The 12793-nt window shown below is 50.6% G+C and overlaps 1 protein-coding gene across 2 annotated transcripts in view; it reads left to right on the top strand.

Annotated features, from left to right (window-relative positions):
• Window positions 1–12793, top strand: part of ZNF536 (zinc finger protein 536) — a 431108-nt gene that overhangs the window by 189035 nt on the left and 229280 nt on the right. For both annotated transcript variants that reach the window (XM_029925742.1, XM_029925744.1), the window contains exon 4: window positions 4758–6929. In XM_029925742.1, the coding sequence (XP_029781602.1) occupies window positions 4760–6929 (2170 nt within the window). In that variant the 5' untranslated portion in view covers window positions 4758–4759. The remainder of the gene's footprint in view (window positions 1–4757; window positions 6930–12793) is intronic.

Consider the following 12793-nt stretch of genomic DNA (forward strand, 5'->3'; position numbering starts at 1 on the left):
TTACTGATCTTCTTCCTGATATGCCGTGGGCTGGGGCCCTGAGCTGAAGGCCAGGGGCAAGCTGTTCTCAGTGTTTAGTAGTTTGTTTACTTGCTTTTAATTGTGCTGGGTGTTTTCCCACCTGGGTGGGAGTGTCAGGCGACTTACTCTCTAGATTCCTCAGAAGGTCACAGCTCCTCCATTGCCTCAAGCCCAGGATTGTGGCCCACCCTGTACTGGCTACTGGCTTCTTCATGTGGGTCCCTCAGCTGCTGGACTGTGGGATGATGGGTCCAGAGCCAGGGCTGGGGAGAGGATGGGTTGGGCACATGGGACAAAGTGCTCTTTGGAATTAGTGACCATGCAGGGGCAGTGCTGCGTGTAGACGTTCATGTGCCTGAGTTGCCAGGACAGAGTATCCCTGGCATGATGCCCTGTGAGGAGTACTGACAGCCATTCACTGCAGGGCCTATGAGAGAGCACTGTGGTTCCAAAGGGAAGGCCCTTTCCCTGGCTTGCTCCCTGAGGGCTGGGGAGAAGGAGTAATGACCGCCTCCTTCCATTCGAATGGTGAGACCCTGCAGGCAGCCTCCCCTCCCTGGGCCCTCGGAGCTCTTAGGGCTGCAGTTGGATCCAATCCCTTAACAACAGGATAAATGATCCCTGAGTTTCCCAGGATATGCATCTGTATAAGTTTCTAGAGTGCTACTACTAGGGAATGCCTGCCTCTCCCCCAACACAGACTTACTCATGCACACACATATATCCACGTGCATGTGCATGCACACACACACACACACACACACACACACACACACACACACACCCCTATAGGCCAGAGCGGCAGTGGGTACTCCTTTCCTTAAATCTTCAGTACAGGCTCTCTGAGGCCTTTTCATTGCTTTCCATTCATTGGTGACCTTGTCTATGCTAGTCCCCTGGGTCCCAGACACCCTTGAGGGCAGGTACTAGAAGGCCCCAGGCAAGTATTTACTGAATGACTGACATAAGGGGTAAATGAATTCTGGAAGGGTGAAGTGTCAAGGCTGGAGAAATTGGGGCCGACCCAGGTTTTGTGAGTCCCGGGCCGGGCCTGGGGCCAACTCATCCTGCCTCGGCTGCTTTGGCCCAGGGACAGCACACCAATTACCCCGTGCTCTTTCCAAGAACTCACGCTCCCCTTTCTTGCTCGAAGTGTGGTGGCTGGCATGGGTTAGGACTGACCCATTCCAGTGTCTGCACCTGCTCACGGAATCATGGGGTGCTTGGGTCTCACCGAACATTCTGAGATAATTGTCTGGTGAGGCCCTTCCTCACAGGGGGACTCTGCGCAGGCTTTCCCTGGGCTCATTTGAGGGCTCGTGTGCATGCTGTAATCCTCAGGGGGTAGTCCTAGGGTGCCAGCCAGCTCTGCTGAAATTCTGAGTTCTCACATGGGTCCCGTGATGGGTAGTCAAGTTCTGAAGGGGATTAGCTGCTCAGTGGTGGCCTGGGCCTGGGATGGTCACCTTGCACATATATAATGAAAGATCTGGTGATGGGGACGGCTCTCTCTTGGTGGTTTCTGGACCCCTAGGTTCTAGGTTAGCCAGAGACCCTTCCAACTCTGACAAACTCTGATAGTAGATAGTAGATGTTGGTGGACTTGTGTAGGCTGGGGTCACGTGAGGCTGGGAGAGTGGTTCTACAGGGCAGGCCTTCTTTTATGGACTGTGTTTATAGGGTCTCTTCATTCATTCATCAGTTTTGGTCAGAAAATGCTGAACATACAATGGGCTAGCTGTGTCCTGGGTCTTGAAGCTTCGTGTGATCAAGGCAGACATGATCGTGCCCTCATGGAAAAGAAGTGCGTTTGTAAAGTGGTCAACAACAATGGGTTGTTCTAGTGGTAAGTGCTGAAAAGAAGGAAATAAGGTGATAGGTAGAGAGAAGCCGAAGGCGACAGCCTCTGACAAGAGGGGCATGGGAGTGTTTGTGAGGAGGGGCTATGTGAGCGAGACCTGCACGAGAACCAGGAGCCAACTGTACCTTTGCACGTTCTAGACCGTTCTTTCTTCCTTCAACCAAGGCTTCAGCAAAGGCACTTGAAGTCCAGTTCCTTAAAAAAGATCTGTTGACTGAAAAAAAAAAGTTCTTTAACATAATTGCAGAATTCCATGTCCAAGCCTAACTTGAAAACCCCCTATATTCTTTATTTGACAAATCGGGTATGAGGGTGGGGGATGGTCTTCAACCTGCTGCCCCTCACCCAACCCGATTTGCAGTCTCGCTGGATTGCACACTCAGCCTCCTCTCCCTCCTGCTGAATTGGCGCCAGTTCATCAGCAGCAACCTGAAAATAGCCTGTCTTTCTGGATTCATGTCTTCGGAGAAGGCCAACCGGGCAGCTTTGGACGCGGGCCAGCCATGTTGCCTTTGGACTTCCCAAACTTCCCCAGAGCTGTTGGGTGGAATTCTGAGCACTCCCAAGGGGCCTCAGGGTCATGATCTGTGTTTGCTTAGGAGAGGAGCCAGCACAGCTGGATGGAGCTTGAAGGTGGAGAAGGGGCTTCAGACAGGGCCCTGAGGGGGCTGTCAGAGTCCCTGCCTGGGGTGTTCCAGGCAGCAGTCCTGCTCTAGCAACTTCTGCACACTGGCCCTGCTCTTTCCTGCTGGTCAGTGGGTGCCACAAACACTGGGGTTGGCCATTCTTGTCTACTAGGCTGTCTCACATGTCAAGGACAGGGGCTGGCAGACAGTGGGAACCCGGCAAATTTGGTGAATGAAAGCAAGGGTCTCTAGGAGATATTACTCCTTTCTGGCCTGTCTCCAAAGTGAACTTTTTTATTTGTTGGTTTGTTTTTTTAATTTGAGTGTAGACAGCCATCAGGAGCAAAAAGGAAAGATGGTAAATTGGTAGCCTTCTTTTCCTACAAGTGACCATGTTCCTCTATGTGTGTATGCATGTGTGCAGGTGTCCGTGTCATTCATGGACGCAGTCAGCCCTGCACTGTGGTTGCTGTTTTTCTCCCTCCTGCAAATAAACATTCATGTCTTTTCTTCCTTCCCCTTGCAAGACGGACTCACAACCCCTGTCCTCTTGCCAAGGAAGCCAGGTCTCCCTTTGGAGACCCTCCATGCCATGCATAGTCTGCCTGGCAGGAGGCCCAGGAGGCCGCAGACCCCCGAGGGCTGAATGCGCTTCCTCCACAGTTGAGCTCTGTCCCCACCAGGCCCCCTAAGGAATTGCTTGGCTCAGGAATCCGTCCTGGCTGGGGTTAAGCAGTGCTCCCGGACCACCTGGCTGGCCAACACATGTAAACATTGGGAGACAAAGAGGAGAGATGTGCAAAAACTGTTCCAATGGCAGGAAGTGAATTTGGACTCCTTCAGGTGGAAGACAGATCTGGAAAGAGAAGGACCCAGGCATAGGTTCGTTGCCTGTCAAAGCTGAGCTCCTCACATGCTGTGATGTGGAGGGGGCCGTTCCTTCCACCCCAGCCCCAAGCAGAGTGGCCTCCGAGTTTCTGCACAGGCTGGGAAGGGGGCACAGAGGAGCATTACAGGCAATTATGCAGACCAGCTTTGAGTGGTAGTGTTTAACAAACAGCTTTGAGTTCTAATTTTCTGCAAAACACATACTGCAGGTACAATTTGTACTCATTACTGTATACTGGGAAAGTTATTAAAAACACTTCAACTTGGTGGAGACTTCCTATGGTATCATCCCTGGATTTTAATTGGTTTTTATCTAGTTCTATAAAGGATCTCTTTAAACCCAATCACAGTCCCTGCCTGGGATATCATGTCAGTGGAAGGACAGAGAGAGCCCATTAAAGGATGCAAGTCTTACCCCTGTCCAAAAATGAACAGTCTGGACCATCCGCTAAGATTCTGTCACCAGATCATTTATACTTCCTTTGATGGGCACGGTTACTAAATGACAAAATAACAGTGTTTCGTAACATAAGGGTTAAATCTTAATCTCTGAGGTTTGCAAAGCTGCTACTCGCAGTCTCCTTAAAATTTAATATACCTCGTTAATGCTTCCTTGCAAACACTGAAGGATTTTTATGATTATAATCATGTGTTACAGCACCTAGTACTGTTTCTAAGCAGCATACTAATCAGCTTAATGAGATATTACTGCACTTTTTGTTGACTAAAGCAAAATCCCTTTTATTGTTCTAAAGCCTGTCCTTTACTTTATTTTTTCCCAAAACATTATCTTGTTTTATTATGTACCAGTAAATATCATGCCATTGGGTTTTTCTGGGTTTTTTTTTTTTTTTTTTTTTTTTTGGCCAAATCATAAAATAATCTCTTTCATCTCAGACTGGCGAATGTATTGAATATAGTCGCCGGAAACAAAAGTTCTAGGTGAGTCTATTTGGTCTTGCAGTGAAAGCCATTCTGCTCCAAGGCAAACTTTGAACAGAACCAACAGGTGCAGGTGCTACTAGGGGCACCGGAGGGAAAGTTTAACACGTAGACCCTTGTTTTGTTATTAGGTGTTGAAAGTGGTAAAACATTAATAATTTAAATGCAAATGAATAATTGCAGTCGGTAAATAGAAAATACAAGGAAGACGATCTATCGCCAAAACAAATTGGAGGAGCAGTGCCATATTGCATAATTGGCATTTAATAATTCATCTTTTTATTATTGTTTTTGACTATAATTCCTTAGCATTATTATGTGTAGGTAAGGCACGAAATGCAAATTCCTCACCAGCTGATGCTGTTGATTCACCGCGCCGCGGCACCTGGCACAGATCTCAAGTCTCTCTTTATTTTCAGGGATGGAAGAAGCCAGTCTGTGCCTTGGAGTGTCCTCGGCGGCGCCGGAAGCTGAGCCCCACCTGAGCGGTCCTGTCCTCAACGGCCAGTATGCCATGAGTCAGAAGTTGCACCAGATCACCTCCCAGCTCAGCCATGCCTTCCCCGAGCTGCATCCCCGGCCCAATCCGGAAGAGAAGGCCCCGGCGCCCCTCGACGAGAAGGCCCACGTGCCCATGAGCGGCCAGCCCATGGGCAGTCAGATGGCGCTCCTGGCCAACCAGCTGGGCCGGGACGTCGACACCAGCCTCAACGGGCGGGTGGACCTGCAGCAGTTCCTCAACGGGCAGAACCTGGGCATCATGTCCCAGATGAGCGACATCGAGGACGATGCCCGCAAAAACCGCAAGTACCCCTGCCCGCTGTGCGGCAAGCGTTTCCGCTTCAACAGCATCCTCTCCCTGCACATGCGCACTCACACCGGCGAGAAGCCCTTCAAGTGCCCCTACTGCGACCACCGGGCGGCGCAGAAGGGCAACCTCAAGATCCACCTGCGGACCCACAAGCTGGGCAACCTGGGGAAGGGGCGCGGGCGGGTGCGCGAGGAGAACCGCCTGCTGCACGAGCTGGAGGAGAGGGCCATCCTGCGGGACAAGCAGATGAAGAGCAGCCTGCTGCAGCCGCGGCCCGACCTGAAGCCGCTGGCGCACGCGCAGCAGGCCCCGCTGGCCGCCTGCAACCTGGCCCCGCCCGCCAATCACAGCGTGCCCGACGTGGCCAACCCGGTGCCCTCGCCCAAGCCCGCCAGCGTGCAGGAGGACCCGGTGGTCCCGGCCGCCGGCTTCCGCTGCACCTTCTGCAAGGGCAAGTTCAAGAAGCGGGAGGAGCTGGACCGCCACATCCGCATCCTGCACAAGCCCTACAAGTGCACGCTGTGCGACTTCGCGGCCTCGCAGGAGGAGGAGCTCATCAGCCACGTGGAGAAGGCCCACATCACGGCCGAGTCGGCCCAGGGCCAGGGCCCCAACGGCGGCGGCGAGCAGTCGGCCAACGAGTTCCGCTGCGAGGTGTGCGGGCAGGTGTTCAGCCAGGCGTGGTTCCTGAAGGGCCACATGCGGAAGCACAAGGACTCCTTCGAGCACTGCTGCCAGATCTGCGGCCGGCGCTTCAAAGAGCCTTGGTTCCTGAAGAACCACATGAAGGTCCACCTCAACAAGCTGTCGGTGAAGAACAAGTCCCCCAGCGACCCGGAGGTGCCCGTGCCCATGGGCGGCATGTCCCAGGAGGCCCACGCCAACCTGTACTCCAGGTACCTCTCCTGCCTGCAGAGCGGCTTCATGGCCCCGGACAAAGCGAGCCTGAGCGAGCCCGGCCAGCTCTATGGCAAGGGGGAGCTGCCCGGGAAGGAGAGGGAGGTCCTGGGGAAGCTGCTGTCCCCGATCTCCAGCATGGCCCACGGGGTCCCCGAGGGCGACAAGCACTCCCTCCTGGGCTGCCTCAACCTCGTGCCGCCGCTGAAATCCAGCTGCATCGAGCGGTTGCAGGCGGCTGCCAAGGCTGCCGAGATGGACCCCGTGAACAGCTACCAAGCTTGGCAGCTCATGGCCCGGGGCATGGCCATGGAACACGGCTTCTTGTCTAAAGAGCATCAGCTCCAGCGCAACCACGAAGACACTTTGGCAAACGCCGGAGTTCTGTTTGATAAGGAAAAGCGGGAGTACGTGTTAGTGGGAGCAGATGGCTCCAAGCAGAAAATGCCTGCTGATTTGCTTCACAGCACTAAAGTGGGCAATCAGAGAGACCTGCCAAATAAGCTCGACCCTTTAGAAGGCAGTCGGGATCTTTTGTCACACGGGCTGAACCAGGCGCTCGAATACAACCTGCAGGGTCCCGGGAACATGAAGGAGAAGCCCACCGAGTGCCCCGACTGCGGCCGGGTGTTCCGCACCTACCACCAGGTGGTCGTGCACTCGCGCGTCCACAAGCGGGACCGCAAGGGCGAGGAGGACGGGCTGCACGTGGGCCTGGACGAGCGGCGCGGCTCGGGCAGTGACCAGGAGTCCCAGTCGGTGAGCCGCTCTACCACGCCGGGCTCCTCCAACGTCACCGAGGAGAGCGGGGCCGGCGGGGGGCTCTCCCAGACCGGGAGTGCCCAGGAGGACAGCCCGCACCCCTCCTCGCCGTCCTCCTCAGGTAGGCCGCCAGGGAAGCCGGGGGAGGAGGGCCCGCCCCGTCCAGGGGGCCTGGCTCTACTCCGGGGAAGGGCCTTCGCTGCTCTTCAAGTCAGTCCTGAGCTCACTCTGGGTTGGTGGCAGATGTGGACCTTCCCCTTCTGCCCCGCCTCAAAGGAAGGCTAGTCTCTTCCAGTCTTCCCTTGAGCACTGGCTACCAGGAGAGAAAGCTGATCCTACTGTGTGGTAGAGATGGCCAGTTGGTACGTTCACCAATAGCCATAGCCTGTTCTCCCCCCAGCGGTTCCCTGCCCGGCCCCATTTTCTGTCCGACCCCCATCCGCCATCACCTGATCTCCGGAACCCAGGAGCTGGTGTTTTGGCTCCATCCATGGATGTGAAGGTGTAAGTTCAGACCCTCACCATCCTTCCCCCTGAGTGTATTTCCACGGTGGTCTCATTTGGGCACCCTACTCTCCCTCCCCAGACCAAACCTGTCTCCTGTCCCCTTCGAAATTATTACAGTGTGGCTCACCTGTCCGGCCCCTGTAACCTGGAGAAGCACACCACCCTCCTCCAATGGTTTAGAAAAGCACAGAGGTTTGAAACACAGATGCATGACTGCGTGTCTTAAATTGTACTGTTACACGGGCGACACAGCTTTGGGGTCTAAAATAGCAGAGCAGAAAATCTGTCATCAAAATGTCTGTGAAACGCTGAAGCTTCCTGGCCCGCTTTGGGGGAAAAAAAAACAACCAAAAACAACAACAAAAAAAACACACTAGCCTAAGACAGCTAAATTAAAATCGCTACCTAACAGGAGGTAAGCTTGTTGCCTCCATCCGTATTTTCAAAGTCCCTTTCTAATGGATGGTAAATTGAAAGTTATATCTCTAGCCCTTTATAAAGAAAGCATCTCGCTAATACTGTAATCATTCTGCAGCCTAACAACAGAGGAAATCATGCCATAACAAATACCCTGTTACTAATGGCAACATTGATTTCTGCAATCAGCCATTAAGTCTAGAAAATGAAAGACAGTTTGAGACACCTCAAGGCACTGCATTGCTCACTGTTCAAGGCGTGGCGCACACTCTTGAGGGTCATTTTGGTAAAGTTTTTTTCTCTTTTTTGCTTTTTTCCTTTCTGGGTTTTAGTAAATGGTTCCGTGCTGGAAGCGGTTCACTGCTATAGTTATGAAGTAGATGCCGGTTTAGTTTTGTTTGTTGCTGTCGTGCTTCGGTATACCCTTCTTCTAGGACAAAATTAGTATTAAAGTGAAAGTCGGCTGGCTTATTGCAAACCAGTAAAGAATTGTTAACACACATAAATCTGAACTGCACATTCCAGGGATTCCGATAGCACTTAATGCTGCTGCTTAAATACCCATGAAACGCACTGTCTACTCCTGGAGTCCTAGACGCGTTTGCGATTTATTTCTGGTGAGGCACTCTGGAAGAGTCCGATCAGGAACGGGAGCTCCCACAGAGGGGTGAGGCCACGCCGCACGGAGTGGCCACTGTGCGGACGTAGGAGATGCAAGGGAAGGGTGTTCAACTGTCTCCGTCTGACAGCGGGAACTCCATAAAAACGGATCTCCCGTGCAGAGGCAGCAAAGTGCCAGGCTGCCCAATGTCAGGAGGGATGATTTCCGCCCTCCTTTGGAAAGGTCCCCTGTTCTGGGGAGTGTTATCTCACTGTTTTGGGATCAGGGGGCCTTGAAGGGGGCAGAAAGCAGAGGGCAGACTGGCTCCCCTAAGTTTTTGGAGTGACATGGAGTTAACATTGACAGATTTTCATCCCTCTCCCAGACCTGCTGAAATGAAGAGGTCTCAGCAGAATATTCCGGCACCAAATGTTCGGCTTTATTAATGACGTGTTTACCATGTTTTTCCCACCTTCTGGCCAAGTGATAGCCTCATGCTATTCTATCTCTGTAGTTTCCATATCTGTAAATACTCTGTTGAAAAAACCCATTTTGCTTAAAAGAACCAACCGGGCTTACAACTCAAAGGAGAATTATTCTTGAGTTGTGGTTATCTTCTAGCTTTTATTTCCCTCATTGAAGTATTTTACAATTGTGAATACTGATTCTTTCATTTCTGGTTGACTTCTTTGTTTTCTTCATATTCAAATCAGACCCTTTCATAATTTTCTGACTAAGTGGGAAAATTGATGGCATACCAATACGAACTCAAATCAGCCGCACGCCTGAGGCATTCAGGTTGTCCTGGCATTAGGACCCTTAACCCGATCTGGTGAGTCTTCCCTCTGATTTCTAACAAGTACGACTTGTGTAAAGTGCGATTAAAATAAGCATTTAAATAAAAATCTTTACACAATAGGCATTTTATTATTACCTGTTAGAGAGAAACCTGCAAGGTGAAGGGAGAAGAAAATCTTTAAGCCCTTAAGTAAAGAAGTACTTATTAAGGCTTCTATTAAGCAATAACCACAAAACACGGTTTTACAAATTTCTCAGACTGCATAACAATGTCACAAAACTCAATTTGCATCACTTGATTCTTGTTTTGTTGAAAACTGGGTCAGTAGGGCCTGAGAAACTATTTTTTCAGATCTTAACCAGTGAATTCTTCTTTATAAATCGCTGCTCTTAACATGATAGTAGTTCTGAATTCATCATAAAAAACCTTTTTACAGAGAGCCTCTTAGAACAGATCTCCAGAAGAAGGCTTACAATGAGTGGCAGAGACGTCCTTTGTTATCTGATGTAATTCTTTGCAAAGGAGGATTGGGAACGGAGTGGCTGTTTAAAAATGTCTTGCCCAGACCGAGACGAAGAAGGGGTCAAGTTTGCAATCAAACAGTTATTGCCGAGATGGGCGACTGTCACTGGCTAGGCTAATGTGGGATGCAGCTGTTTGTTATGTGAGCAAAAGAATGTTTGATTCAGTGAACATGTGAAAATGATTCCAGTGAACCAGAAAATGTGTTTGTTCTTGGGCTCTCCAAACTGCTGAGAACCAAGCTGAAGGTCAACCGCGAAAACGAGGACCTTTGACAAATTGAGAGGTCATATTTTCTAACAGAAAATGGACAAAACTAGTCACACGGATCACTTCCCCATCGTTCCCCTTTGTTTGATTGTTGTTGTTGTTGTTGATTTGACTTACCAATAATTTCACCCCATCGTTAGATGTCATTTCTGCCTCCGTGTACCACGCAAAAGGAAACTATTTGGAAAGCAGCAGCTTATAAATTTTACTCTTTTATGACATTTAGAAAGCGAGGCGGCTGTTTTGACGCTCCCTCATTCTCTGGCTTGCGTGCAGACGCTCCGATGGCATTAATCTCGGCATCTCTCCCCAGAACCTCGTCTAAGGCTGTGCTCAAGATCGGAGCTTTGCTCTGAGCCAGAAGACGACCAAAGTTCTGTTTCTTTGGATTTTGCCTCGGAAATCACGCTCGGAATAATTAAAACTTAATGTACTAAGAAACGATACTGTTCATTATATCCAACAGGGCAGTTACCTTCTGCATTCCCCATAATTTTGGAGAGGGGCTAATTGAAGTGTTGATGGTGGGAAAGGGGTAATTGAATGCGTTGACCCTCTGTTCATTAAATAAAGTCGGCTAAGTTACGTGATCAATGGAAAGCCAGGGAGAGATGCAAAGATGAAACTATCGTTAACCCCTACTACCTCGGGTGTGATGTTTTGAGGTGGTCGGGGATTATTTGATCAGCTGGGCTGGAAGCCTTGTGAGTTCCTCTTTTGTTGGCTGAGCCGCATTCCTGAAATGCTGGGCCTCCATCCTGTGTAGGCCCACTGACCACAGCATCAAAGGCCTTTATCCGGGGCTCCCTTGCATTTAGTGATATGATAGATTTTCTTTCTTTTCCACCCGTTTTTCTGATGCGGCTCCTCCCTGCCCCCATCCCTGATCACCGCTGCCTGCTGCACACAAACAAATCGAGGCACCCCAAAGAAGGGGGGAGAAAAAGAAAAAGAAAAAATTTAAGTCTGAGGATTAAGATCTTCATTTTTTTTTTTTTGCTTGTGCATTCCAATTGTTCTTAAAATATTTGGCAATGTCAATTAGTAACTGAGCAGAGTTAGCTGATGAACACAATTTTCCAGTAGACTGAGCACCCTATTGTTGCCGAGCGAACAGCAGATTTCTGAGGTCATTATCATTCGCTGGTTGCTTGGCCCAGCTGCTTCCTGCTGCAAAAGCCAAACTTTATACTGGAGCTCAGGGATGGCGTGCAGCAACAGGGGGCTGGGAGGGGGAGAGGGGGGCTGGCTGCAGAGCTGAAGACAGTCATTATCAGCAGAGGAAACAGAAAGTAAAAGTTTCCAGGCGATTCCAGGAAAACTGCCCTATCAGGCTTCTTCCTCCTGTCCCTCTCCAAAAACCTTCAGCCTCCAGGCAGGGAATTCAGGGGACCCGGGGACGTCCCGTGGGCATTGTGGCAACTAATCTCTTTGCTGAGCAGAACTTTGGAAAACAATAATCCCATTTACAAATTTACTTAAAAATTGTTAACCCAATCCGAGGCATGTGAGTGATTCCTCTTAGAGAGGCTGCTTCGTTTTTTATTAAAAACAGAAAAAGAAAAAAAAAAACCCACCAAGTCTTTTTTAAAAGATGAAATTACTTTCTTGAAATTAGCAAACTTGAAGATGACAAACAGGGAACATTATGTCATTTTCCAGAGGGACCTTTGGAGCAAATAATAGTCTGAAATTCCCTGTAAAATCAAATTTAGTGTGGAAGACTCCCCTGCCCTTTCCAGCTTCCCCTTTCTCCCCCCCCCCCCCAGGTTGGGAGCTGGTTCAGTGAGATGAAAAGCTGCACTTTTTAAAAAGCTCAGCTGTTAAAACCGAGCGCCATATGTAGCCCTTCCATCCCCGACGTGGAAGCGTGTGCAGGCGGCCGCCGTGTTGGTGGAGATTTGCCGAGGCTCCACTGTGTGTAGCGAAGCTGTCCCTGGGCAGGCGCGCGGGGCCCCTTCCTGCCGGCGGGGTGACGCCCCCTCCCCAAGCCCTAACATGCTGGCCAGACCTGGGCTGACTCACAAGTCAGGTCAGAGGGCCTGGTGGCCTCCCTCTGGTCCCTCACCTTGCCGCTGGGTCTGGGGGCGAGCCGGATTGGTGATAAAATAGACCTCAGGTGCTGATTCAGATCCTTCTCCTCCTGATCTAGGAGCCGGCCGCCTACCAGCAGCTCATTTTTATAAACTTCCTGTTCGCTCTGTGCACTTTGATTATCTTATGTCCAGAAGCAATTATTTGGGAACACTCAGTACCACTTGGGGGCTTTTCCTGTCTGTGTCACCCCCTTGCATGTAGCTATAAATCCTACTTCCACGGGGCTGCCCGACGGCGCTGTCACTTAGCATTTCAGAAAGAGAGAAATTGTACTGGCTCTAAAAGTCTTCCAATTGGGAGTGTGATATAAAAGATATGTGACATAAAATCCCAGCAGCAAAGCCTCCTGGATAGTCCTGTAGATTCCCAGGACGGACACCGTTTTGTGCGGGAGGGATTCCATTCCTAGCCACAGGGTCACTCAAAGCCCTGCCCTTGTTTGGCCCACTGCCTCACCTCGCCCACCCTCATGATGGGCACCGTGCTGCCAGGGCCCCCTTGGGGGCTGGGAGGGTGCTGTGTTTCCATCCAGGTTCCCGAGAAGCCTGAAGTGCTCACGGCGCGCCCCTTCGGTGCGCATGTTAACTCGAGGAACGGACATGTGTATGTAAACCTAAATTTAATGGTAATAAGAAAAACACAGATTAGCTAAGGACAGGTTACAATGAGGCAAAGAATTAAGCAGTCAGTGTTCCATATAGAGTAAAGCATTAGTGCATGATTCCCGTTAATCGGAATGGAAGGTTCCGGGCTTGGGTTCTGGCCAGCACCT

Source organism: Suricata suricatta, chromosome 16, assembly GCF_006229205.1.
Source record: "Suricata suricatta isolate VVHF042 chromosome 16, meerkat_22Aug2017_6uvM2_HiC, whole genome shotgun sequence".
NCBI lineage: Eukaryota > Metazoa > Chordata > Mammalia > Carnivora > Herpestidae > Suricata > Suricata suricatta.